Source organism: Lissotriton helveticus, chromosome 5_1 (assembly GCF_964261635.1).
Source record: "Lissotriton helveticus chromosome 5_1, aLisHel1.1, whole genome shotgun sequence".
In the NCBI taxonomy this organism is placed as follows: domain Eukaryota; kingdom Metazoa; phylum Chordata; class Amphibia; order Caudata; family Salamandridae; genus Lissotriton; species Lissotriton helveticus.
The window spans coordinates 539,706,846-539,734,744 of record NC_136065.1 but is presented as its reverse complement, the minus strand read 5'-3'; the positions used below and the strand labels follow the sequence as shown (position 1 = coordinate 539,734,744).

Sequence of the window (27,899 nt, the reverse complement as noted above, 5' to 3'; positions counted from 1 at the left end):
TAGAAACTTATTATGGGGGTTATTTGTGTACGAAGATAAAAGCCAGGCTACCAGGCATCTTTGATGGCCAAGTCACTTATGTTATGGCTATTAAATATGAGTTGAATATTTTTACCAAACTGTCCCACGGTAATTCAAGTTTACCTGCCTCATTTAGGAAGGGAGGTGGTTGGTTCAAACTGGCCGTTGGCATACTGAGGTTGAAAGAAAAGCTAAAATACCATGAATTAAACACTAAAGAATACACTCACTTCTTGTAAATATATGGTTGTAACTTTAAGCTACCGGTTTCTATATACATTCTTAAATGTGTACAGTATGTACATATTCACCATAAAAACACAAAAGAATACACATTGTTCTTGTAGATATATTGCTTTAAGTCAACTTATGCAGTAGGTACACATTAACCATAAACTGCCCAGTCTATATGTCTGACACTTAACTTTTGCAGGAAGTGTGCTGTTCACCAAGGATTATTGAAAACAATGGGGTGAACCCAAATAATCAATAGGACCTGGGTAACAGTAGTTATGTAGAAAAAGTGGTCCTAGATATAAGTTTTAGACGCGGCTAGTGATGTAGATGTTATTATTTCATAATCAACAAAGGATCAGAATGAATCTGAATATACAACCACATGGAGATGTAATGCAAGCTTAAATCAATTCAAAAAATGCAATACATGCACGTAACACAACACAACCAATAAATTCAACAAATGCGACTGTAGTTTATTTACAAATTTATAAAATTCAGCAAAGGGAAAAATTGAAAGGAAAGGAAATTGGTGCTCAAGTGAAGGAAAGTAAAGGGATAGATTTAAGGGTGATTGAGTGCAACAGAAGGATTATTTATACATTGCACATGTAAAGCCTACCCATTTACAATCTATATACAATTTTATATACAGGGGGACAGGGAAGGGCCGGTGTAGGCTTTGAAGAAATAATGAGGGGGGGGGGGGGATCGTCGACGTTTCGACCCTGGCGCAATATGGGGGAAGTCACGACCTCTGCTGCGGGTCTTCTTCAGGACGGTAGTGGGGGCAAGGGACAGGGAAGCACCTGTAATAATAAGTATGAATATTTTACAATTTTTAAGGGGAGGTCAAGTCTAAAATGATAAAGGTTGTGTTGGGTACATTACCAAATAAAATTAGAACGGTGTCACGATTCCAGGTCAGTTGGGCGGTACACCTATCAAAGGCAAAGACAAACCGGAAAAACTGTTAGCCCATCTCCAAAGGCACAGTCCTCCCAGGATTGTCAAGGGAGAGGTGAAAGGCAAAGTTAAAACTCACCTCTCAATAGTAAATTCAGCTCAGGATTGGGGTTCAGTCGAGAGCCAATGTGTCCTCAATGGGCACTCGAATTCCTTCGTGCTGCGTAAGGAAAATTGAGCCAATCAAACCCATGGTGCGGTTAACCTCACGGCTTATAAGTGTCATATATTTGTGAAAAACACACTCACCCTAGTCCGATATCATGGTGGACATTGTACCAGGTGACTGCAGGCGAATTATAATTCAAGTGAATCTGTATGAAAAAGGAACCAGGTATGAAACCTATGTTGTAATTTCCTACACTACACATGTAAAAAAGCTCGACAGTGAAAGTTGCCATACAGATGATCGGTGATCAACGAGGGGTTAAACTAGGGTGTATTCAATAGGGTAAGCTGTCTCAGGCCAGGTCTAAAACCATCCGTCATAATTGCCAAAGCAGGATGTATCCTGCTACATACATACTCCTCAGGCTCTGGTGTGAGAGTCTACCCGGTAATTTCATCAAAAATCACTTCCACCCGGTTACAAAAATATTAGAGGAGATGCACAATTAACGTGCAAAGAAGCGCTACTGTTGGTTAAATAAAGCTAATAATGCTTTCGAAACCGCCTGCTTTGCCGAGATTGTGATTACCTTGGTATTCGGCTTTCGCTCCAAAAAATTCACGGGGACAAGAGCAGCAATTGTTTAAGTCGCTCAGACTCGCCCGGCAGCTTCCGTGTCACGCGACCGGTTAACCACGTGGTCCGAGGCAGCCAGTTACAACTAAGTAGGCGTCGGACTCGAGAGATTAATGAAGGACTAACGAATTGAGGACGCGCCGGAGTGAAAGCAAGGCGCTAGCTAGGGATGTGGCAGAGACATTTTAACAAGTGGTTATTTACCACGCTAGGGATACCGTGTTGGTCGAAATGACCCTAAGGCCTTAGGGTCATTTCGACCAACACGGTATCCCTAGCCACATCCCTAGCTAGCGCCTTGCTTTCACTCCGGCGCGTCCTCAATTCGTTAGTCCTTCATTAATCTCTCGAGTCCGACGCCTACTTAGTTGTAACTGGCTGCCTCGGACCACGTGGTTAACCGGTCGCGTGACACGGAAGCTGCCGGGCGAGTCTGAGCGACTTAAACAATTGCTGCTCTTGTCCCCGTGAATTTTTTGGAGCGAAAGCCGAATACCAAGGTAATCACAATCTCGGCAAAGCAGGCGGTTTCGAAAGCATTATTAGCTTTATTTAACCAACAGTAGCGCTTCTTTGCACGTTAATTGTGCATCTCCTCTAATATTTTTGTAACCGGGTGGAAGTGATTTTTGATGAAATTACCGGGTAGACTCTCACACCAGAGCCTGAGGAGTATGTATGTAGCAGGATACATCCTGCTTTGGCAATTATGACGGATGGTTTTAGACCTGGCCTGAGACAGCTTACCCTATTGAATACACCCTAGTTTAACCCCTCGTTGATCACCGATCATCTGTATGGCAACTTTCACTGTCGAGCTTTTTTACATGTGTAGTGTAGGAAATTACAACATAGGTTTCATACCTGGTTCCTTTTTCATACAGATTCACTTGAATTATAATTCGCCTGCAGTCACCTGGTACAATGTCCACCATGATATCGGACTAGGGTGAGTGTGTTTTTCACAAATATATGACACTTATAAGCCGTGAGGTTAACCGCACCATGGGTTTGATTGGCTCAATTTTCCTTACGCAGCACGAAGGAATTCGAGTGCCCATTGAGGACACATTGGCTCTCGACTGAACCCCAATCCTGAGCTGAATTTACTATTGAGAGGTGAGTTTTAACTTTGCCTTTCACCTCTCCCTTGACAATCCTGGGAGGACTGTGCCTTTGGAGATGGGCTAACAGTTTTTCCGGTTTGTCTTTGCCTTTGATAGGTGTACCGCCCAACTGACCTGGAATCGTGACACCGTTCTAATTTTATTTGGTAATGTACCCAACACAACCTTTATCATTTTAGACTTGACCTCCCCTTAAAAATTGTAAAATATTCATACTTATTATTACAGGTGCTTCCCTGTCCCTTGCCCCCACTACCGTCCTGAAGAAGACCCGCAGCAGAGGTCGTGACTTCCCCCATATTGCGCCAGGGTCGAAACGTCGACGATCCCCCCCCCCCCTCATTATTTCTTCAAAGCCTACACCGGCCCTTCCCTGTCCCCCTGTATATAAAATTGTATATAGATTGTAAATGGGTAGGCTTTACATGTGCAATGTATAAATAATCCTTCTGTTGCACTCAATCACCCTTAAATCTATCCCTTTACTTTCCTTCACTTGAGCACCAATTTCCTTTCCTTTCAATTTTTCCCTTTGCTGAATTTTATAAATTTGTAAATAAACTACAGTCGCATTTGTTGAATTTATTGGTTGTGTTGTGTTACGTGCATGTATTGCATTTTTTTAATTGATTTAAGCTTGCATTACATCTCCATGTGGTTGTATATTCAGATTCATTCTGATCCTTTGTTGATTATGAAATAATAACATCTACATCACTAGCCGCGTCTAAAACTTATATCTAGGACCACTTTTTGTTCACCAAGGATTGTCCTCTCTTAGAATGTATACTTGAAGGAGAGAGAGGGTGGAGACTTTGTGTAGTTGCAGACAGCAAACCTGATGCACGAGACTGAAGAAATATCCTGCTTGTGCGCCCCTTGTTCGTTGTTATTACCAGTAAGTCAATCCGTAAATGTAAGAGCGCTATGAGATATTCATAGCTCACCCATGAACCTCAACAACTTACCTAAAAGCCGCCGCAGCCTCAGACTAAAAACAATCTGGAGAAGGGTCACTTCACACACATCAGGGGCTGCCTTATGTATTCCTGTCAGCCTTGTTGATAACAACTTGGAGCCGGATACTCACAGCTCAACGTGGGCCTCAACAACGTAATTGAAAGTCACCACCGAGGCTGCCTAAAACAATCTGGAGCAGGGTCGCTTTACACCCCTCAGGGGGCGCCATATATATTCCCGCCAGCAGCGTTGATAATAATGTAGAGTGGGGCGGTTAGCTGCACAAGCCTCCTCAGTAATTCAAGACAATAGTGCTAATGACCTTGTTATACAGCCATAAAGTTGCATGAGAGCCCTCCGTAAGCCGTAGCCGAACTGAATCTCCTGACCCACTCACTCGATTCAGCATAAACACACCCTCCAGCTGTCAATCTCTTGATTCAGTTTAAGGCTCCACTCCTGCTGTTCAGAAGCGATAATCACAGTTGTTATTTTGCCTCTCACCTCAATGTTCAATTCCAGCGTTTAGATGCCAACTGTCAATTTACTCTTCTTACTGAAGCCGATAAGTTCAAGTTCAAGTTCAGGTATTTATAAAGCGCACTACTCACCCAGAGGGTCTCAAGGCGCTGGAGGGAGGGGTTTACTTTTTATCGAATAGCCATGTTTTTAGTTCTTTTCTGAAGGAGATGTGATTCTGAGTGAGGCGGAGGTGGGTGGGGAGTGAGTTCCATGTCTTGGCAGCCAGGAAGGAGAAGGATCTGCCACCCATGGTGGTTTTTCGGATGCGCGGGACTGCGGCGAGGGCTTGATTGGATGATCTTAGTTGGCGGGTGGGATAGTAGAAGGACAGTCGGGTGTTGAGGCATTCGGGTCCTAGATTATAAAGGGACTTGTGTGCGTGGGTAAGAAGGCGGAAAGTAATTCTTTTGTTGACGGGAAGCCAGTGGAGGTTTTTTAAGTGATCGGTGATGTGCTCTTGGCGCGGGATGTCTAATATGAGTCTCGCTGATGCGTTTTGGATGCGCTGGAGTTTTTTCTGCAATTTTGTTGTAATTCCGGCGTAGAGTGTGTTGCCATAGTCCAGTCGACTCGTGACCAGTGCATGGGTGACAGTCTTTCTTGTTTCGAGGGGGATCCAGCGGAAGATCTTTTTGAGAATGCGAAGGACGTTGAAGCAGGAGGACGATACGGCGTTGACTTGTCTGGACATTGAGAGGGAGGAGTCTAGAATGAAGCCAAGGTTACGTGCATGGTCTGTGGGTGTGGGCGCAGATCCCAGAGCGGAAGGCCACCAGGAGTCGTCCCAAGCTGAGGGGGAGGATCCTAGGATGAGCACCTCCGTCTTGTCTGAGTTGAGTTTTAAGCGGCTCTGTTTCATCCATTCGGCTACTTCTTTCATACCTTCGTGAAGGTTGTTTTTGGCGGTGTTGGGGTCTTTGGTGAGGGGAAGGATTAGCTGGGTGTCATCGGCGTAGGAGATGATGTTGAGGTTGTGTTGACGTGCGATGGAGGCGAGGGGACTCATGTAGACGTTGAAGAGGGTGGGACTGAGTGAAGAGCCTTGAGGTACGCCGCAGATGACTTCGGTGGGCTCTGAGTAGAAAGGGGGGAGTCGGACTCTCTGTGTTCTCCCGGCTAGGAACAAGATGATCCAGTCCAAGGCTTTTCCTTGTATGCCGATGTTGTTGAGGCGTTGTATGAGGGTGTTGTGACAGACAGTGTCGAAGGCGGCGGAGAGGTCGAGTAGAATGAGGGCTACTGTTTCTCCGTTGTCCAGGAGTGCTCGGATGTCGTCGGTCGCTGCAATGAGGGCGGTTTCGGTGCTGTGTTTGGCTCGAAAGCCGTTCTGTGAGGGATCCAGGGAGTTGTTGGATTCAAGGAAGGCTGCTAGTTGGCTATTGACGGCTTTCTCGATGACTTTGGCCGGGAAAGGGAGTAGGGAAATGGGTCGGTAGTTTTTCAGATCTGAGGGGTCTGCTGTTGGTTTTTTCAGAAGGGCGCTGAGTTCGGCGTGTTTCCATATTTCTGGAAAGGTGGCGGAGTCGAAGGAGTAGTTGATGACATCGCGGAGTTGGGGAGCGATGATGGAGTCAGCTTTGTTGAAGATGAAGTGGGGGCAGGGGTCAGAAGGTGAGCCAGAGTGGATTGAGTTCATGAGGCGAATGGTGTCTTCGATGGTGATTGGGTTCCAGGAGTTGAGGTAGTTAGTTGGAGGGGTGGGATCTGAAGTGGGTGGGGTGAGTTGGTCATTGGGAGTATTCTTGAAGCTGTTGTGGATGTCGGCAATTTTGTTGTAGAAGAAGGAGGATAGCGCATCGCAGAGGTCTTGGGAGTTAGTGATGTCGTTGGATGCTGCGGGAGGGTTGGTGAATTCTTTGACGATATTGAAGAGTTCCTTGCTGTTATGAGAATTGTTGTCGAGATGGTTCTTAAGTGCTGATTTCTTAGCGGATCGGATCAGTTGGTGGTGTTTGCGGGTGGCTGTCTTGAGGGAGTCCATGTTGTCTGAAGTTGGTTCTTTTCTCCAATTCTTCTCCAGGGTGCGGCATGTCTTCTTGGATTTTTTAAGATCATCGTTGAACCAGGGAGCTTTTTTGCTGGATGATTTCGACTGGTGTTTTTTCAGGGGTGCTAGTTCGTCCGCACTGTGGGTAATCCATTGCCTGAGGTTGGTGGCCGCTAGGTCTGGGTCCGTTGCCAGGGTGGGAATGTTTTGGCTGAGTGATGTGAGGAGTTGTTCGGTGGAGATTTTGTTCCATTTTCTTCGGGGAATGGGTTGTGGACGGTTGTGGGTCAGGGTTGTTTTGTAGCTGAAGTGAACACAGCTGTGATCCGTCCAGTGGAGAGCTGTAGTGTGATCGAAGGAGATGTGCTTGCTGGAGGTGAAGATAGGGTCGAGCGTGTGTCCGGCTGTGTGAGTGGGGGTGTCAACAAGTTGTTTGAGTCCGAGATTGGACAGGTTGTCCAGAAGGGTGGTGGTGTTGTTGTCGTGAATGTTGTCAAGGTGGTAGTTGAGGTCTCCTAGAAGAATGTAGTTCTCGGAGGCGAGGGCGTGCGGGCTGACGAAGTCAGTGATGTCGTCACTGAATTGAGATCGGGTGCCTGGGGGCCTGTAAATGAGTGTTCCTCTAAGTGTACAACCCTACTACCGTTTTTGAGGCACTGAATATGCTCAAAATGCTCCCAAACATGCTCTAGTGACCAGTCACTATATATGTAGATGAACGTCAAGAGCTGCACAGTCAATAGGAGTCTGGAGCCACAAAGATCCTTTCACCAATTGCGCGAGCCACAGGTGGTTGTAAACGTGTGCGGAAGAACTGTCTGCTAGAAAGTGCTAGGAGAGGGTAGCCAAAGCCATTAAAGAGGATACTTCTATTCTTAACAGAAAATAAATCTCATACCAATAAACAGTGGTGAGTCGCCCTTGTCACTAGTAGGTCCTCAGTCTTAGCACTGATGGAAGAGTAACCTCTCTCACCTCGGCAACAAGACTTTCGCTGGGGTGGAGACATCTTGCTGTCCCGTGCACAGCATCCCATCCTTGTCGCCATTTGAAAAGACGACGCTGAAGCAGGCTTGTGATGAGTCTTTATTAAATTTCAACCCACAGACGTCTCCAGTCTTTCCAACTGTTCCTTCACCTCTCCACTCTGACAGAATCCCAACATTCCAATAGAGCTCTACCTGAAGGTTCCAAGGTTCATACCAAAGGATGGGAAAAAGGAGGGGTAAACAGGTACCTTAGCATCTACCATGCATTAAAGAACATTACAACAGTATTCTTTCTCAAGATGTTCTGAAATTGTGAAGAAATATGAGCCACACATGCTCACATGACATTGGAAACCACATGTGCAGCAATGTACATCTTCCAAACCTCTGGTCATTGACATGAAGCAATGTACTACTGTGTCCAAATGAAGGTGGAATAGTTTCACTGCTGACTACTACAATGCCTGTATAGGGTTACATCTAAGCTATAGAGTTCTGAAGCAATTGGTCAATGCATATGACATTTATGAGGATTAGGGTATGGCAAGATTCACCCACAGCCTCACAAGCATTGAATGTGTGTTTTATAGCCTGTCAATATTGGGTGAATCCAAAGCCAGCCTTTGGTTGTATACCGCCCTGATGGAAAGAAATGTACCCTCCTCACTGCTATTGGTGAACAAAATAAGGCTGCTGTGGGTCCTTTAGCCTGGCTGGCTATATTAATGATTCGCCTCTGAACACTATGTGTTCCTTTCTTCATTTTATCTGAATCCCCCCAACTTAGCTCTATCAGGCTGGTGCCAAGCTATGATTTGGGGCGGGGAAGGGATGTTAGTGTATGGCAGCAGGGGGCCAGAGATAGTGGGAGGGCAAGTAAAAGGGCTGATGGGGTGTTAAAAACAGCAACTTTGGATGTTAAAGAATATTTAAACGCGCTTTAAACAGAATCACGTAACCCAGACTGTTGTCTGGCAATGCAGAGAGCTCTGTGAGCCCCTCTAAAGATTTCCGCCCTGGGCTTGGGCCCACATCGCCTATGCCAGAATTCCACCCTGGATGCATCATACAAAATGTGTATCATATGCCAAGTTAGTATTTTTAGGGCTATGTAATCGTCCTACACTGAACAGAACTAGCAGTACAATGTATGTCATATGCAACTTAAAGGCTGCAAGAAGGAGGTCTTCTTCATGTGCACCCTACAAATGAAGGCCAGACAGATCAAAAGTGTACATACCTGTGTGCACCGTAGTCACCAACACATTTATCATAAAGCAATATGTGGCCGAAAGTGCACAGAAGTTCGCACAAGACTAAGGTCCTGATTACAATGAATGTGCTTTTGCAGTTGCAAATTATGCAGATTGCATTCGTATCCAGTGCTGAGTCGCAGAGCACAGAATGAGGAATTGCATATGTTTTCCCCTATTCCAAGATGTACAATATGTGGGCTGTTTGCTTTCTCAATTTGTTGAAGGTTTCGCCTACCGCAAATTTGGAGAGCAAGAGCCAATGTCAAAGTGCCATTTCTGCCTGACTTGTTATACCGTTACTGGAGCAAACAAAAGTTTGCACCAGAAATGCGTGCAAACGTGAAACTCGAAACAGGCCCATTTGTAATCATGGCCTATCTATCTCTTTCGTCTCATGCAATTTGGGCAATGTGTCTCAGCTTCTTTAAAAAAAAAAGAAGCGTCAGTTTAAAAATGATTCCCAAAATGAACAGTCATTAACTATCTATGGTTTAAGGTGAGGATGGCAGGTTGTTAAATTCACAGAATGGTTGTGATTATATTGGAAAAAGTATACTTTAAAAAGAGAATGGTCAGTTAACATAAAAAAGAAGGCTCAGATCCCCCACGGTCACACTGATGATTTAATTATAAGTTTTACGAGAAAGTTGTAAATTATCTGTACACAAAAAAATTTCATTAATGTTCACAAAAAGCCCATTTTCGCAAAAGAAAATGCATGGACAATAAGATCAGGGGGTTAGCTACCACTAGTGTGGCAGGTTCAGGCCCTAAGAGGCCCATTGGACACTGACAGTTGCTGTATTATACTACTCAAAGTAAAAGGGGCCATTTTTCTGGCTTGCACCAGGGCCCCTGGCATTCTTGCTTCCAACAGACTGGCTGGTCTTTGTGTTAGATTTATCAAAAAATGGTCCGCTTTCTGTCTTAAGACGGTTCTTTTACAAATGTTAGCATAGGGACGACATCTACTTTCCGACAAGGCTGTTCCTGCAGTGGAAAACGTCAATACAGCTTCAAGTTGAAGAACAACCGAGCTCTTCAAAATGCTGATTATTGTCAGGGCGTCAAAGCAGGGCAGTGATCTACAGCAGCAAAATGCAAGCTAACAAGAACATGATCGCATATTTCATTCTTCATTTGTGTTCCTATCGATCAGACATCCAGCATCTCTGTTGGGCAGACTTTTGCTAATTAAGTATTTGATCAATCACTATTGTTTTTCAAAAGCGCCCTGTACAGGTTACTTGGAATCTGATTTCCTTTGGGACACTTTGTGGAAAAATAGTATTGGCGTGAGGTGGGCGTGTGTTAAAAGGTTTCAGTGTTTCTGCGCTTCCACTAATGTTAAATGAAGGTTTATCACGAAGCGACGAGAACATTTTCTATCTGGTATGTAGCCAGTACTCCATTTGAGCTGGCAGGGCCGGACTGGCTACCGGGCAGTTGTGTTTGCTGCCGACCAGGGGGATGCTTTCGTTGATGGGGACCTGTGTGTGCAAAACAAAATTCGTTTTGCTTTTTTTTTTTCAAAGCGCTCGCAGGTCCCCATCAACGAAATACACCCATACCATGGAGAAATCATCCCCCTGCTCGGCAGCACACACAACTGCCCGGTAGCTAGTCCGGCCTTGTGCCAGAGGGGCCCACTGGAACTTATTTTTTCACGTCAGACATTTTCGGAGAGCGAGAGAGGTAAACACAGACAAAAGAGAAACGAAGGAAGAAGTAAAAGACGGAAAACCGTCCCAAAGGGAGAAAGCATGAATTTGCAGGAGCGAGATGAAAGGTGAGGGGCGTCGAGTAGTGGATTAAAGAGGCCCGAAGTGGACAGGGCCGGACTGGCTACCGGGCAGTTGTGTTTGCTGCCGACCAGGGGGATGTTTTCGTTGATGGGGACCTGTGTGTGCAAAACAAAATTCGTTTTGCTTTTTTTTTTTCAAAGCGCACGCAGGTCCCCATCAACGAAATACGCCCATACCACGGAGAAATCATCCCCCTGCTCGGCAGCACACACAACTGCCCGGTAGCTAGTCCGGCCCTGGAAGTGGATTTAAGACAAGGGGGTCTTGGTACTGGGCGCACCTTCGAATAGCACTGGTCGTGGCCTTCTGGGCAGAGCTTTGGGTACCAGCACGGATTCTTTTACATATTAACCACTGACATAACTTTCATGGAAACTCAAACAGGTTCACAAAGACCAGAATGTCTCTCAAAACCTGAAGGGAAAAATGTCTTTGAATGTAGAATATGTGCATGAAATAAATAAGACATCCTATTAGTTTTAGTTTTATATTTCAGTTTAGCTCAGCCCTTTCCACCAACAAGGTTATTGAAGTATTGGAATACACGGACAACAAATTAGTACCAGGCGAAACTGACATTTTTCCAGAGTAAACACTTTTTTAAAAAATACACAGATTTAGAGAAATGCAATTGGATGGTCGCCTAAGTGAAAACGGTGAGGTAGTCCCTTCCCTACAAGAGCCAAAGCAAGCTGCCTGCTTAATGTATTTTCCTCATAGTTTTTAAAGTAAGGTGGGGCACCATGCTTCAGTGTCCACTCTCACAGTCCCACATGACATTTTCTGCTCAAACCAGTCTTGTGTGGGTGAAAATTATGAAACAAGTGTTTGTGGAAGAAAACAAAAATAATGGAAAATACAAAAACCTAGGGCCTCATTTACAACAATTTGACACAGACAGAGATGTGCATCATTTTGCTGCACTGCCCTGCATCAAAAGAAAAGGTCAGGAATGCGCTGTATCTAATAGATACAGCGCATTCATGTCCTCTTACACTGCGCTGGCACACAAATGGCTGCCAAGTGCCAAAACAGGCACCCTTGCACCATGGCGCAAGGGTGTCTGCATTGAAATCAGGTTGTTTTGTGCAGGAGGGCACACCGTCCTTCACAAAAACAACCATTACACCACCCCTGGAGAGGCACAAGGTTTTGACACATTCCTAGATTCATGTCCATGGCACGCATCCCTGAGTCAGTGTGAGGCAACCCAGGGACTTCCGCTGCGTTGCCTTACAACTTATACATGAGGCCATTAAAAGCCATGCAGGGTGGCTTTGCATAGCCTTGTTGAAATGGGTCTGCACTGTGCGCTGTCGAAACACCAAAAAAGTGATGTTCCAGTGACACGCTGTGCTTGTAAATAAGTCCCTCCAGTTTTCAGTATTTACATTGGGATGAATATTGCACCTGTGCTTTGTCACAAAGCATCAGAAGTGCAACTTTATTGTATTTGATCTATGTCTCATAGAAAATATATAGAAACTAGTGATGGAGCTATTTGTACTGATCAATAAGTAGAGAGAAAGGTGATAGCAAGACATTGCTGTTAATATTAAAGCATGACAACCAGGAGAAAGATGTACCAATGTCCCGGCACTGTTGTAAGTAATGAAGTGGGGAGTCCACCCTTGTAATGTAATGGAGCTCTTTGTATATTCTTCAAAGGCCCTCCCATCTTCTCCTTGAATGTCAACTGTTTCATTCTTCGAGATCCTATTTCCCTGGTCGACTTCCTCTACAGCCTCCATCACTCTTTAAACTAACAGATGCCTCTCTTGAAATACATGTCCTGCCTTCAACCTAGGTTTTGATAAGTTGGAGATTCAATTTAATACTTGCTTGCTATATCGAGCAGATCCGCCTGCCCTTATAATATATGCTATTCTTTGCTTTGAATTTTTAGTCTAATATGTAATTGCTTTTGTCCAACTATGTGATGTAACTCTGTGCCCAGCTTGCACAGCACGGTAATTGTTGCGTCTTCTTGCTCTTTACATGGTTTAATGGTTTTTACCTCCGTTACCCCCCTCCCCGCAATGTAGCGCTCTGATTTCCCGTGAGCCAGGGTCAGACACAAGAAATCCACCAATAAACAAGCAAATACAAGCAGAGGAGGAAACATGGTCACAGATTAAGGGAGAATGCTTGCCAGTGGAGCCCAGTACAAGGAATTGTTTACTAATTAAGGAACAGAAGTGCACATCCATGGATGTCAGGCTAATTGGTGTGTCTACTCACAAGTAAGCTCTGTCAATGGCCCAAGATGTGTTCCATACTAGGACTTTAATGACTGCGGCTTGATGAACCACAGCTTTCACACAGGTAAGCACCTCTCATGTCAAGTCAGAAGTCTGTTCTTTGAGAGTTCATTTGGTGGAATGATAGCATTATTCTCGACAAAGAGAGAACAGATGAACATCTTTTGTGGTGACCAGCAGTGGTAAAGAACTCAGAGCACTTGATCAGCCAACTGCAAACGCACAAGCTCATCTGCTTTCAAACTGTGTCGTGCAGTGTTTCAAAGCTGCTTGGATTATTTCAATTTGACAGTCTCATTGTTTTTCTAGCAAAGAAACTTTATTAACAGCATTGATAAAATGCAACTGCTTTAAGTAGTACGTCTATATTGACAAGTGAAAGTAATAAAGCAGTTTGTGGACTGCATCCAATCGAAAAGGTACATATAGACCTATTTATTCAAAGGCAGAGAGTGAAAAGTAAGGATAGACATGGGCTTAAATATCAATAATTCAGCAGGGCTAGTGGGACTAGAGCCCACGGGTGTGAGGGAATCTCCAATTATGGCTGTATTTTTCTGTCCAGTTGGGGCAACAAGGGGGCACTTTTTAGTTGCTTGCAATGGGGCAATAGACCCCCTTGGTAGGCCGCTGCCAATAAGAGGAAGAAAAAAAGTGCAACACATTTGTCACTGTGCCTTCAGCGAATAGTTTTAATTTTTAGTTCTATTTTTCAAATATTCATTTTCCTTTGTGGTATCCTATTGCACCCTGTTTTAAAGTTTTCCCTCAACTGTCATGTTGGTGGGGAACAACTCCAATTTTCAATTCACTTCCATTGTTGCGTTTTTTAAGTTTTCCCTCTATTCTGTTATTGTTGGTGGGGAGCAACTCCAACTTACCGTTCACCTCCATTGTTGCTATTTTACCGTATACGTTTCTTTTGAAGGGTGCCAATCATATCATAAGGGCCTTTATCACATCAGTCATACGAGCCACATTGTAGAAAGGATACGCTCTTCCTCATACTGTTACATTCTTTAAACAAATTGAATTAATTCCCTTTAAATGTCTGATTTGTCATTTTAAAGAGGACTCATGGAGAGATAATTTTTTATTGGAATCCATGAACTGCCAACAGTGAGGTGTCAAACAATTCTAGTCGCAGGAGAGTGCTTCAAACCATTGCTGGATTTGAGAACACTCCCCATCTTGGGTGGATCACCCCCATTTTCGGCTGAATGTTATTGCTGTTTTTTTAGAGTTTTCACACCGGGGCACTGCTGTCAAATGTCTAGTGTATGTGCCAAGACCCCTCAGTAAAGTGCAAAGTCGCAAATCCCTGATTGGCCTATCTAACACTCCTATAAGGCCCTAGTATATGGTGTGAAAACTACACCCATGGCATGGAAAGTTAATGCAATGCTTATTGTGGCAAGGAAAATATGGCTTCTAGACGGTGATATAGCAAATTGTAATAATAGGGCGCTTGAAGGGGAGAGCAAGTATTATAAATAATGTGATAGACCCCTGCAAACCGAAATTGATAGTGGTGCAAATTGCATACTAACTGTGTGTCTATGCATATGGTTTCTGCATGTTTAAGCTGCTGCCCCAACAAAACCCTTCCTTAAAGGGTCTTAGGGGACCACTTGCAGTAGGGTGACAGTATGAAGGATGGTCCCATAGGGATTGCTCTCTGAAGTTGAGTATGTAGTACCCTTTTTAGACCCTATCTCTGAATGAAAACATTATGGCAGTTCATAAGACCGTAATCACTATTTGCTTTACAGAAAATATATCACTTTACAAATCCTAAGTCATTGATTGATAGGCAGGGTTGATTCAGATTTCATTTGATAGAGTACCTTATGGTAGCTAGATCTGCACCTAGAGGTATCTCCCCTTTACTCAGTATTTGCATAAAATTGGTACAATCAAGCATAGCAATATTGCTGAGCATAGCTCCAAACTGAATTAGTACACAACCATGGACAATTATTGTATAATGCTGGCATATAATCAAGCATATTGATTTGAACATGATACTTTCCAGGACTTGAAGTCAGTGTAATTGACGCAGTTCAGGACAAAACCGATCTCTCCTTTTTAGCTTTAACAGTCTGCAAACAGATAGTGGTTTGTTACTTCACAACTTAAATTCAATAAAGCATTTATTGCAATGGCTAAGTTAGACTGACACAACAGCATTATACACGGTAACCTTATGTGCCAAAGTGAATAACGAAAGCAGTTTTCTTATAAGCTGGAAATGCTGGATGTTGGACCAGACATCTTTGGGGTGGTTTTCCCCACCTTTTTGCCTTGGCCAAATAAACCTTTTTTCAGGCCTTAATCTTCCTTTTTAATACATGTAAATCATCCTTAGGATAGGCCATAAACAGCCCAGAGAGTATGGTGCAATGTATTTAAAAGGAGGGACATATACTTTTAACTTTTACATGTCCTAGTAGTGAAAAAACTCTTGAATATATTTTTCACTGCTATTGGGTTAACTTATTACATTTACTAAGTGTTAGAAATGGGGGTCTCTAGTTGGCAGAGGTAAGTACATTTGTCCAAGTAGAGACCCTTCTTCTTAGTCAGGATAAGGGAGTTACACTCCGAAAATAACCCCTGCTCACCCCTTTGGTAGCTTGGCACAAGCAGTCAGGCTTATCTTAGAGTCAGTGTGTAAAGCATTTGCACATAACCAACAGAAATACAGTGAAAACACTACAAAGCACACTGGTATTAGAAAAATATCCAATATTTTAAATACTTCAAACAAGACCAAAACGATAAAAGTCCACAACAGAGTACTTAGAAATGTATACTTTTCAAGAATACTTGAAAAACACTGTTTGTAGGAGTTGGTGGCTCCGCCAGGGGCTACTGCGATGCTGAAAAACACAGAGTCTAACTGTTCCAGCTTACCACGTCATTATGGGCCAGCAAAAGCATGGACAGTCTCAGTAACAGTACCTTCCTCATTGTGATGTGGTGCGAGCCGGTCGTGGCAACCATCGCGGTTGCGTTGCAAGATTGAAGCGGTGCAAGGTGCGGTGCCCTCTCGATGCGGTGCAGGCAGTGGCTTGGTGATTATTGTCCAGACGACGTTGGTGAGACCAAGGCTTATGGTGCAGGGCGAGGCGGTGCTCGATGCGGTACTGGCAGGTTGCGGTGCAAAGCTGGTTAGTGGCAGCTGGCTTCGGCCCAGATGGCTGTGTAGGACGAGGTGGTGCATCGTGAAACTAATGAGCGGTGCCCTCAGCCACGATGAGGTCATGGATGTCGAAGTTAGAAGCAGCAACGGTGTCGGTGAGACCAGGCTGGTAAAGTGAAGCGAGGCGGTGTGGAGTGCAGTGCCCACAGGTCATGCTGCACGAAGCGGCTCAGTGGCGGCGGCGGTCATCGTCATTGGTGAGACCAGGGTTGCGGTGAAAGATGCGGATGGTGCCTTCTGTGGTGCCGTCAGGACACAGAACAAGATGGCTGATCAGGATACTTTTCAGGAAAAAATCTTGACACGCGCAGCCCAAATGTACTGCGTGGCCAACAGTTTTATATTCCAAAAGAATTTATTTTCATTTATAATAACGTCTCATTGAATTCACATGTGGCATAAAGGAAAAGACTCTGTCAGCACAGTCAGTTCAAAAACAAGCAATTGTGTGTACAGTATATACAAAATATACAAATATACAAACACTGAAGGTGAAAAATCAACAGAAAAAATATCATAACACCAAAATAGTACTTTGCTACAATGAATCACATTTCAAACCAATTGCAAAGTAAGGAGACCTTTACACAAAGCACATTATTTATGCGTTTGGAAAACAACCAGTCCTATAAACTAGAATCCAGTAGACAGGCGGAGCTAAGATGGAATGAAGTTGCCTGCCTGTCTCACAGCACCTGTGATAGAATGTTTTTTGGGGGTTAGCAGCAAGGGTCCACAGAAATGGTATTATTTACTCCCTAGCTGCCCCCTTTTATCTTGCCACAGGCTGGGTGTCACCGCGTTTCGAACCGTAGATATTGTTGGTTCTCCTCAGGACGGGGACTGGGTAAGGACTTATCTGCACCACGAGCACAAGGGCTCCAGGAGTGTAGGTCTACCGCAAGTCAAGGTGAATTTCTGTGCTGGATAGAATGTGGGTCAATGTCACAGTGCCTGCGAAGCGGTGCGCACTCAATGCCGAGGGCGGCTCACATACTCATTATCATATGGCGGAGGCTGCATAGAAAACTCAGGCAGGAGGACGGCTGACCCAGGAGACTAATCCGTGAGCTCACGCGGGTGTACTTTAACCGCGAACCGTCGTGATAGGGATGGAATCCTCTTCCGATGCCGCACTCGTGAAGATTTTTTCCTGAAAAGTATCCTGATCAGCCATCTTGTTCTGTTATATCAATTGTTGAGATCCGGGCTGGTCAGTTGTAGGATCCATTGCCTCCACTTGGTTACAGTCAGGACACAAAGCCAGCGACGGAGTCGGTGACAGAGTCAGTTGCGTTTCCCTTCTCTGTTAGAACAGAAACAGCGGTTCCAGAATTGGTACCCAGAGATTGGTGAAGTCTTTGTAGTCCCTGAGACTTCAAAGAGGAGGCAAGCTCTACTTCAGGCCCTTGGAGATACTAGGCACAAATAAAGAAAGTTCAGTCCAGTCCTTTCACTGCCCAAGGCAGAAGCAGCAACTGCAGTCCAATCCAAAAAAGCAACAACACAGCAAAGGGGCAGTACTCCTCCTGGCAGCTCTTCCAGCTCTTCTCCTTGGCAGGTTCCTTGATACCAGTGAGTTCTGAAGTTCTGGGGTCTTAGCCCCAGTATTTATACCCCAAATTCCTTTGTTCTCTCAGGCAGAGAGTGTCTGTGCTTAGTCCAAACTAGTTCTGTCCTCTCTGGCCCAAATTCCTGGCAGGAGTTGGACACGGCATTGTGGAAGACAGACCAGGCCCATTCAGGTGAAACAAAATCTCCTCCCTCTACTCTAAATGCAGCCCAGTTCTATTCAGCCCAGCCCTGACTCGTCCAGACTCTCTGGAGTCACTGCACATCCTAAGCCCCTGTAACCCCAAAATCAAACAGTCAATACACATCCTAGCAGAGGCACTGGATGGCTAAGCAAGAAAATATCTACATTCTAAAAGTGGCATTTTCGAACACCAAATGTAAAAAGCACTCTCACTACAAGATGCATTTTAACATTCTGAGTTCAGGCATACCAAATTTTCTTTTCCCACCTTGTTCCCACGGGTAGTTGTGTTTATAAGATGTTATAAGCAAACTCCCCATTCTTTCCTATGGGAACAGGTAGCCTTGCAATAGGGAAAAACAAAATTGGCAGTATTTCACTATCCAGGCATCCACTATCCAGGCATGCCACACACACCAGGGCATGTACTACCTTTCACCTACACTGCACCCTGCCCACAGGGGTACCTTGGGCCTACCTTAGGGGTGACTTATATGTAAGAAAAGGGAAGGTTAGGGCCTGGAAAGTTGCCAGGTCAACATGGCAGTTACAAACTGCACGCAGACCCTGCAGTTGCAGGTCTGAGATACTGTTTTAAGGCTACTCATGTGGGAGGAACAATCAGTGCTGCAGGCCCACTACTAGCATTTGATTTACAGGCCCTGTCACACTCACTTACTAGGGGCTTACCAGTAAATCAAATATGTCAATCATGGAAACACCAATCCATAACACAATTTACACAGAGAGCATATGCACTTTAGCACTGAATAGAAGTGGTAAAGTGCCTAGAGGTCTGAAACCAACAAAATCAGGTCAAGGAAAAATAGGAGGAAGAATCAAAAAGTTTGGGGATAGCCCTGCAGAAAGGGCCATTTCCACCACTAAGTGATACATTTCAATTAGGAGCAGGTAACGATGTTGAGTTTGCTATCTAAAGAATTGTAATTTAAAGCTCTCTTTAATGGCAAAATTGGATTTTAAGTTAGAATTTTGAAAGTGCCACTGTCAGAAAGTTGGGTTTTTTCTGGTCCCAACCATTTGGTGCCTGCAGCCTGTTTACTGGGTCACATCACGATGTATAGCTGGCAGTTGTTCTTTGTATATTGCTCCCAAATAATGAAACAAAAGGCCCTAGATATTAACAATGTGGGCCATCTCTAACTTGATGGGGGAGAATGGGGTTACCTTCCACATTTGCACATCACAAAGGCTCTGCCATTAGCACGTTTGACAGTAGTCTACTGTGACTCCCAAATAATCGCGAGCCTGGGCAGTGAGGCAGGAAATTCCAAAAGACTCTGGGGGTGGAAACCTCCAGAACCTTCCCCTGCTCCAAAGTGGGCACCATGTATAAATATTGGATACTCAAACCCAACTCTTCAGCACACCGCTAGACATGTGGAAGATTCAGAAGGATTGACGTGCTGCACTGTCAGAAGGATTGCTTGGCTGTTGCCCTGTTGCCTGTAAGTGGTTTGCCAGTCCAGATGTGGGCCTAAGAACAGGACAGATGCAGTGCAAGACAACTCCTCACAGCTCTAGTTCAGAACCGCCACTGCAAGATGCATCCTCGATGTAAGACTTTGCATCGCAGCCTGCAGTCTCCTTGGAATTGCCTCTGCATGATAAATCCTTAATGCAGGCCTTCGAATTGCAATCCCTCATTGACACCTTCCTTGACAATGACACAGGACTCTGCACCGCAGCCCAAAAGCTTCTTCGGAATTGCAGGTGCATGACACATCTTTTATGCAGGACTTCGCATTGCAAGCCCCCATCGACGATGACACAGAACCTCACATCACAGCCTCCCAGCTCATCTTAACCGCTGCTGCATAACGAATTCTCAATGTGTTATCTCGCAATGCTCCACAGTCAGAATTTAGGGTATTCTTGTTCACCAGCCCTAACTTGGTTCCAGTGTCAGGCCCGTGCTCCTTCGCAGTCTGCCTTAACTTGTGACTTTGTGCCAGTCCATCATGACCAGATAAGCACAGTTAGCGCCTTGTCCTTCTAGGCACTATTGTTACTCAAAACTTTAAAAATGCATCATTCTGGTTCTACTGAATGGATTTTTGTCATTTTAGTGCCAAATAATTTATTAAATATTACTCTAATGTGTCTTGTGATATGTTTTTACTTTATTGCCATTTCTGTACTGCATAAATGCTTTTCACTTTGCTTCTAGGTTAAGCCTGACTGCTTTTGAGCCAAGCTGCCAGAGGGTTTAGCACAGGTTGATTTAGTGACTTTTTGTGGCTCACAATAACAGGGATTCTGTTTAATACTTGAGTGGGGCTTCAACCCCTCTCAACTAATAACACTGGGACAAGAAAAAGTGTACTGTCTGGAAACATTCCTTGAAGGATGAAAATATGCCTATTTGAATTATATATAAGTATTTCAAAATCAGATTAGAGCTCAGTAGTCAAGCTGTGCAGCTCATCACAGAAATCAGATTTTGTTAGCTAAATTGCACAACTTAGTTAGATAGGAAAATTAGTCATATGTTAACTGCAGTGGTTCTAAAATGTTCCTTTTGATTCTCAATCAGGCTATTGAGGTACATTTGGACTGCAGAAAGCACGAGTGGGAGAGTCCTTATCCTGATTCAATTGATGACAGACAGAAAGCAAATCCTACTTGAACTGTATGTGGGTCTTTCGTTTACATAAATGATTATGATACCTGGCTATTTGGACAACTGGGTAGGAGATTAATCTGCAGTGTTTACTAATCAGCATCTACTTACTGCATCTCTCACCATTTTACCGTGATGAATTTTGACATGTCAAACCAGCCTAACATTACTGGCCAAAATGTCTGGGACAGGCAAATTTTGTTGCAGAAAGTGCCAACATCTGCTTATTATTACCAGACGGGAACAACCAGTGATTGCAGTTGTTGTTCCTAATAAATACCCTAGCCCCCCACTGTGCCATTCATAATGGAAGCCCTAGCCCACTATTTAATACAACATTTTGTTATCAACTACAAACATTTGTCTTTGCTTTATTAGGCTATGGAGATTTGCTTATTTTATTTAAGCATCTAACCAACACTGTTTCAAAGAAATAGAAACCAATTATTTCTGAAAATAATATTTCTGCATAGCTAAATATGTGAATGATAGGTGGAATACTATCAAAATCCTTTTGAAAGTACAAGCATATGCTACTGGCAGGATCAACCAGGTTCTTTGAAAATACAGAAACAAGGAGTAATTGTTTTTTGGAATATTCAAAGTCAATTTGTACTTTTCTTAATCCACGTTTAGTACATTATTTGCTGCCAAAAATGTATCACTAATAAAAATATACATTAAAATCTCCAGAAACAGTGCACAAACTAGATGTTAGTAGGTAATATAACAGTTAATGTGAAACACATAAATCCTTTACTTAGTTACCTTATAAGTTCATCAATGTTTTGTTCCACAACAGTGGGAGGCACATTAGAAACAATAACTTGCATATCCAGCTGATTGACTACCGAAACCTATAAAAAGAAAAGAAAAAATAATTTTTACCTTCAAGAGGGAAAGGCAGCAAAGCATTTCCACAGTAGTTGTGAGCTGAATTTTATATACATATATTGGTTATATGAAACAGAGAGACATCCTTGCCCTAAAATTAGCACCATGGGGCCCATTTATGAGGCTGCTTGCGTTGCTCTTGCACCATGCAACGTGGTGCCAGAGCAACGCAAACCTTAAGACAAATTTCTGAAGCCACCTAAAGTCACTATGCGTGGCTCTGAGTGGCTTCAAAAATTGGGATGTAACACAACGCAGCTCAAATCACTGCATTGCATTACTCTGACATGGGAAGGCATTCCTTGGGCGATGTTTGGTGTTCCCACCCAACTCCCATGGATTTTGACACATCCCAAGATTTACAAGAATCTGAGGATGTGTCAAAATCTTACACCTTCCAAGGGGAGGTGTAGCGAGGAGAAATATCCCTAATTCTACTCATTTCTTCCTCTTTCTTTGTATATTGCATTCTGCAGTACACATAGAAAAATGAACATGCCTTCCAGGATTGTTTTTGTGAACAAAGGTGTCACTCCCTGCACAAAAACAGTCCTGCATGCAACACAGGCACCCTTGCACCATGGTGCAAGGGTGCCTGCATTGGTGCTAGGCAGCTAAAAGGATGTCAGCACGTGGGGAATGGACAGGAATGCACCATATTGTGTTAAATACATCACATTCCTTCCCTTTCCCTGTAATGCAGTGCTGCGCAACAAGGTGACTTGCTGTGCTGCACTGTGTGACTTCCCCATTAATGGGCCGCATTTGTTATTTAAATCTGTGTTAAGTCAACTGAACAAGTATGGAAACAAAGCCAAACCCAGTTAATGATTTGTGTAATACAACAGATAAATTGCAATTAAAGTTTATCACCAAAGCAGTATATTATCTCAGGAATTTTGCATCCAATAAGGTGAATGAATGTTGGTTATGATGTGACTTAAGGATCCCATTTCATTACTCAACAAATCAATCCACTGAATTCGTAAAATAATGGGGTGTAGATTTATTATTAGGGACAATATTATCTGGGCTAAACAAATTTTATAAGGTGCCTCCCTTACAGATTCCATCGAACTCCATCTAAGAGATGAAAACTTAGTCCACAATTTAATTGTTCTAGAGGCAAGAACCTGCTCCCAGAAAACCACCAATATCCAGTTGCAATCTAGTTCTTCTGTCTCAGCACAGCCACAAGTACACAGAAGTGTTAGTGCATAGATAGGGTCTAATTCATCTTTAGCTCAGAATGACTGACTTAGGTGTCACACTATTACACCCTGTATGCCCCCCAGCCATTATGATATAAACAACAATTGGGCCCTGAATATACTCAAATCTGGAACCCCTACAACTGACTGCCTGTTTACAATGCCGCCTTCTTGTTCTGAGCTCCTTGATCCATTGCATTCTAGTGTTGGAACTCAAATAATGGCAAGGCCATATCAGCAAACCATTCCCCGAGCACCACAGATGCGCAATGCATCAGAGAGAAGTCATCACACCATCTCTCAAGGATTAGAAGAAATGAATTCAACATTTTGTGTACTGACATGGAATGTGGCTGGAATAAGATCTAAGATGGTACTCCCCCACTGGATTGAATATATTGAACAATTTGATGTCTGCATTTTACAAGAACCGTGGGTGACCACACCAGTCTACATCCCTGGGTATTTTACTTTTTGTTGACTGGCTGCTACAGGTAGACCAGGATGACCAGCAGGGGGCTTGTGACCTGGATTACAATAGATCTGCTATGCACAATTAGAACGATTAAAATCAATACCCCGACATACTTGCAACTAGCCTCAGGGGTAGAAATGATAGGTTGGTGGACATATTCAATGTCTACGCTCGTGGGAAAAAGGCAGGCACATGTTCTCCAACCCTCCAATCGTTAGAAAACACTCTGGAGGAGAGGGAGATATCAATACCTCTGATAGTTGCAGGAGACTTTAATTGTACATACAAACCATTATGCATAATTGACATATCTGACAGTGACCAGGTAGAGGCATATTGGCATGTTCCCCCCTCGATTTTCCACCAATCAGAAAATGGACACAAAAAGCCCTGCAGCTCCAGGCTATTAATCTTGGTAATGGGCTTAGGGCAGCAAATGGCCGTACCAACTCTGATAAGATGGGAGCCAATACTTTCAATAGGACAGTGAGCCAAATTGATTATTTTCTGATAGACATTAGGTTGTGGCCAGAAGTACTGGATATGGTGGTTGGGGAAACAGTTGACAGTGATCATAACCCGCTCAAGCTTTCTATGACCCCAATCTGGAGTAAACTAAGTGACACTTTAGAGATAATGCTCTTGTCTAAGGACTTATACCCCATGAATAATAATAGACGATTAAATTGGGCATGGCTAGCGATCAATACTGTTAAGACTGAAGGTATAAATCAAACCCTTCAAGAAAGCATTAAATCGCTTCACAATAGACTTGAATAGCAATATGAGCTTAAAACGGTCACAGACATACACTTGTCCTTTTTTATACAGTTAGCTTCCCATTTTACTTGCTCGAGACCTTGTCGTAAGAAGACATTAGTCAACTCACAACATTCTTGGTTTACCAAAAATGTGAGGAAGCACGGTCATATTTGGCAGCAGAGATTAAAGCCAAGAATCCTAATATTATAAGATTGGCGAGAAGAGTATACAAGAAAACTCAGAGGAATGCTAAAAAGGAGTGCATAGAGGATCGCTTTTCACAGATCAATGTCGCTTGCAAACAGACGGATCAAAGACGATTTTGGCTATTTGTAACAAGGGGAGTTGCTGAAAGACCTAGATCACTTACTAACATTATCACAGGGGCTGCATGGTTTGACCATTTTTCCAGTATTTATTCTGGAACAGGTGTGACCATCACTGGAGGTTCTTCCCTAGAATTAACCAATATGCAGCCAAATGTTATTTTTTTTTACTGTAGCTGATATCACAGAAAGTATTAACTCTATACTTAAAAACAAAGCATCAGGAATACCTACCTGGAGACGTCTTTCTAGGCAATATTCCCAAATGGTCTAATTATATGTGGTCATTAGCCAATGGCATAGCTGCCGGGCACCTACACCTCCTTCTTGGCAAGGAGCGGAGGTCATCCCGGTCTACAAGAAGGGGGACTGATCGCTGCCCTCAAATTACAGGCCGATGAGTTTAATAGATGGGGCGCAGAAAGTTTTCTCCCATGCCCTGCTTATCAAAATCACTGATTGGATGGAAGAGAACAATATATTATCTCCCTTCCAAGCAGGGTTCAGGAAAAAAATTAGAACTATCGACCAAGTATTCCGCTTCACCCTTTTGGCCTGGAAGTCTGTGATATTAGAGCAGGGCAGTTTTTACACTGCTTTTATTGATTTGAAGTCAGCTTTTGATCTTTGGCAAGTCCTACAAGATCTGGGGCTCCCTCATAACATTCTGGCACTTCTAATATGAATCCATGAGGGAAATTATGCTAAAGTACAATGGGGAGATCAAATGCAACTGACCGACTCAATAAGGTTTATACGAGGGGTGAGGCAGGGCCGCGTTCTAGCTCCCACCTTATTTTCGCTTTTTGTAAATGGGGTGGTAAAACACCTAGCAGAAGTCCACACAGATGCTCCCTCGTTGGGGAGTGTCAAAACAATTACTTTGCTATTTGCGGATGATAAGCTATTGGTCTCTAAAACCCCGAGTGGCCTTCAACTGCTGTTAGATCGCTTCATGACTTTCTGTCAGATGAGAGGTTTAGAAGTCAACACCTCAAAAACAAAACTCCTGCTAATCAATCCCCATAAATCTTTGAAAGGGAAATTTATATTGGGGGGATTTCATTTGAAAGGGTGGATTCCTTCGTATATCTTGGTGTAACTCTCACAGAGAAAATTGCATGGAAACAACATATTTCAAAGCGAATCCTACAGCAGAGGAAGACTTCTGGGGCCTTAATTTTAGAATATGGGACATCACAAACTAGACCGATTGCAGCCCCGCTTCAGATATATGATCAGAAGGTGGTTGGCCACGCCAGCAAGAGAGCCACCTGGTTCACTGATGAGCTCCAGACCTCCAAACGCGCATGCCGGAAACTGGAGAAGGAATGGCTCCACGAACGCACACCGGACAACCACGCAGCCCACAAGGACTCCACCCGCAGACATCACTACCTCATCAGATTAGCCAAGAGATCCTCCTTCAAAGACCGCCTGGATAACAACGCACATGACAGTAAAGAGCTCTTCAGCATCATAAAAGAACTCTCCAACCCCAGCGCCAACAACATCCCGCCCTCACAAGAATTATGCGATTCACTGGCCATCTTCTTCCACCGCAAAATCGCTGACATCCACGACAGCTTCAACACCACGACCGCCCTGACTACGACAGACTCCACCTCCCTTGCGAACACCACCAGCGCCAACCGCCTGACCTCCTGGTCCAACGTCAATGACGACGAGACACGCAAGGTCATGAACTCCATCCACTCAGGATCTCCGTCAGACCCGTGCCCACACCACGAATTCAACAAAGCAGACGTAGCCATCGCACCCCAGCTATGGAAGGTCATCAACATCTCCTTCGAAACAGCGACATTCCCAGAAAGCTGGAAGCACGCCAAAATCGACGCCCTCCTCAAGAAGCCCAAGACAGACCACAAGGACCTCAAGAACTTCCGGCCCATCTCCCTGCTCCCGTTCCCGGCAAAGGTAATCGAGAAAATTGTCAACATGCAATTGGCCTGCCACCTCGAAGACAACAACATCTTGGACCCGTCCCAGTCCGGATTCAGACGAAATCACAGCACCGAGACAGCCCTCATCGCCGCCACAGACGACATCAGGTGCCAACTAGACAACGGCGAAACATCAGTCTTCATCCTCCTGGACCTGTCAGCCGCCTTCGACGCGGTCTGCCATCGCACTCTAAAGACAGGCCTCCAAGAAGCCGGAATCCAAGAGAAGGCCCTTGACTGGACCACGTCCTTCCTCTCCGGCAGAACCCTAAGCGTCCGCCTCCCACCCTTCCAATCCGAAGCCACCGACATCATCTGCGGTGTCCCCCAGGGCTCATCCCTCAGCCTGACGCTGTTCAACGTCTACATGGCCCCCCTTGCACAAGTGGTCCGCCATCACGACCTCAACATCATCTTCTATGCCGACAACACCCAGCTCATCCTCCCCCTCACCAAGGATCCACACTCCGCCAAAACAAACCTCCAAGAGGAAATAAAGGCCGTCGCCGTCTGGATGAGGAGCAGCTGTCTGAAACTGAACTCGGACAAGACGGAGGTCCTCAACCTCGGACCCACCCCCTCAGCCTGGGACGACTCCTGGTTGCCGACCACACTGGGAACAGCACCGACACCCACCGACCATGCGTGCAACCTAGGATTCATCCTCGACTCTTCCCTCTCCATGTCTAAGCAGGTCAACGCCATCTCCTTCTCCTGCTACAACACCCTCCGCACGCTCCGCAGGATCTACAAGTGGATCCCGACCGAAAAAAGAAGAACGGTGACACAGACCCTCGTCAGCAGCAGACTGGACTCTTCCCAGTTCAGGACGGACTGTGGTCATCAGCAGACTGGACTATGGAAACGCACTCTACGCAGGAATCCTAGCCAAATACCTACGATGACTACAACGCATCCAAAACACCTCCGCCCGACTGATCGAAAACGTCCCCCGCCGCAGCCACATCACCCCCTACCTGAGAGACCTACACTGGCTCCCCGTTGACAAGAGGATCACCTTCAAACTCCCCAACCAAGCACACAAAGCACTCCACAACGCCGGACCAGCCTACCTGAACAGCAGACTCAGCTTCTACACCCCCACCCGCCAGCTCCGCTCCGCCAGCCTCACCCTCGCTGCTGTCCCCCGCATCCAAGGAACGACCTCCGGTGGCAGATCCTTCTCCTACCTCGCCCCCAAGACCTGGAACACCTTCCCTACCCACCTACAGCAGACCCAAGACCTACTCGCCTTCAGAAGACTCAAGACCTGGCTCTTTGAGCAGTAGCGGCACCCTCCTCCCCTCAGCGCCTTGAGACCCTCACGGGTGAGTAGCGCGCTTTACAAGTACTCTGATTGATTGATTGATTGGTTGGCTCGGCCCTGTATGGGGCTGAAATCTGGGGATTTGATCATCTGGAGGGCCTACTTCTTACTGAAAACAAATTCTTAAGAACACTCTGCTCCCTATCCCAGAGTACCCCGCTCACTCCTTTAAGGATAGATTTGGGTAGAACTACAATAGTGAATAAGGCGAGGCTTTGCCCTTTTCTCTTTTGGCTCCGCATTAAAAAAACACCTGAGCTTCTCCACTACGCGATTGCTACTCTAGAGGTTCACAAGCTGGATCGTTTCAGAAAGATTTGCTGGTTTTGTAACATCAAAACCTTGCTTTTTGAATTAGTTCTGGGAAACCTTTGGGAAGTAACGGAATCCAGCTTATTGTCCAGAAGAGAGTGGGTTAATTCTTATTCCTGGAAATGGGTGTGAGAGAGAACTGTCACA

The 27,899-nt window shown here is 44.6% G+C and overlaps 1 protein-coding gene across 1 annotated transcript in view; it reads right to left on the bottom strand.

The window, feature by feature from the left end:
- Window positions 1-27,899, bottom strand: part of PCDH15 (protocadherin related 15) — a 2,579,312-nt gene that overhangs the window by 265,971 nt on the left and 2,285,442 nt on the right. The window contains exon 28 of the mRNA XM_078642873.1: window positions 21,250-21,338. Coding sequence (XP_078498999.1) covers window positions 21,250-21,338 — 89 coding nt within the window. The remainder of the gene's footprint in view (window positions 1-21,249; window positions 21,339-27,899) is intronic.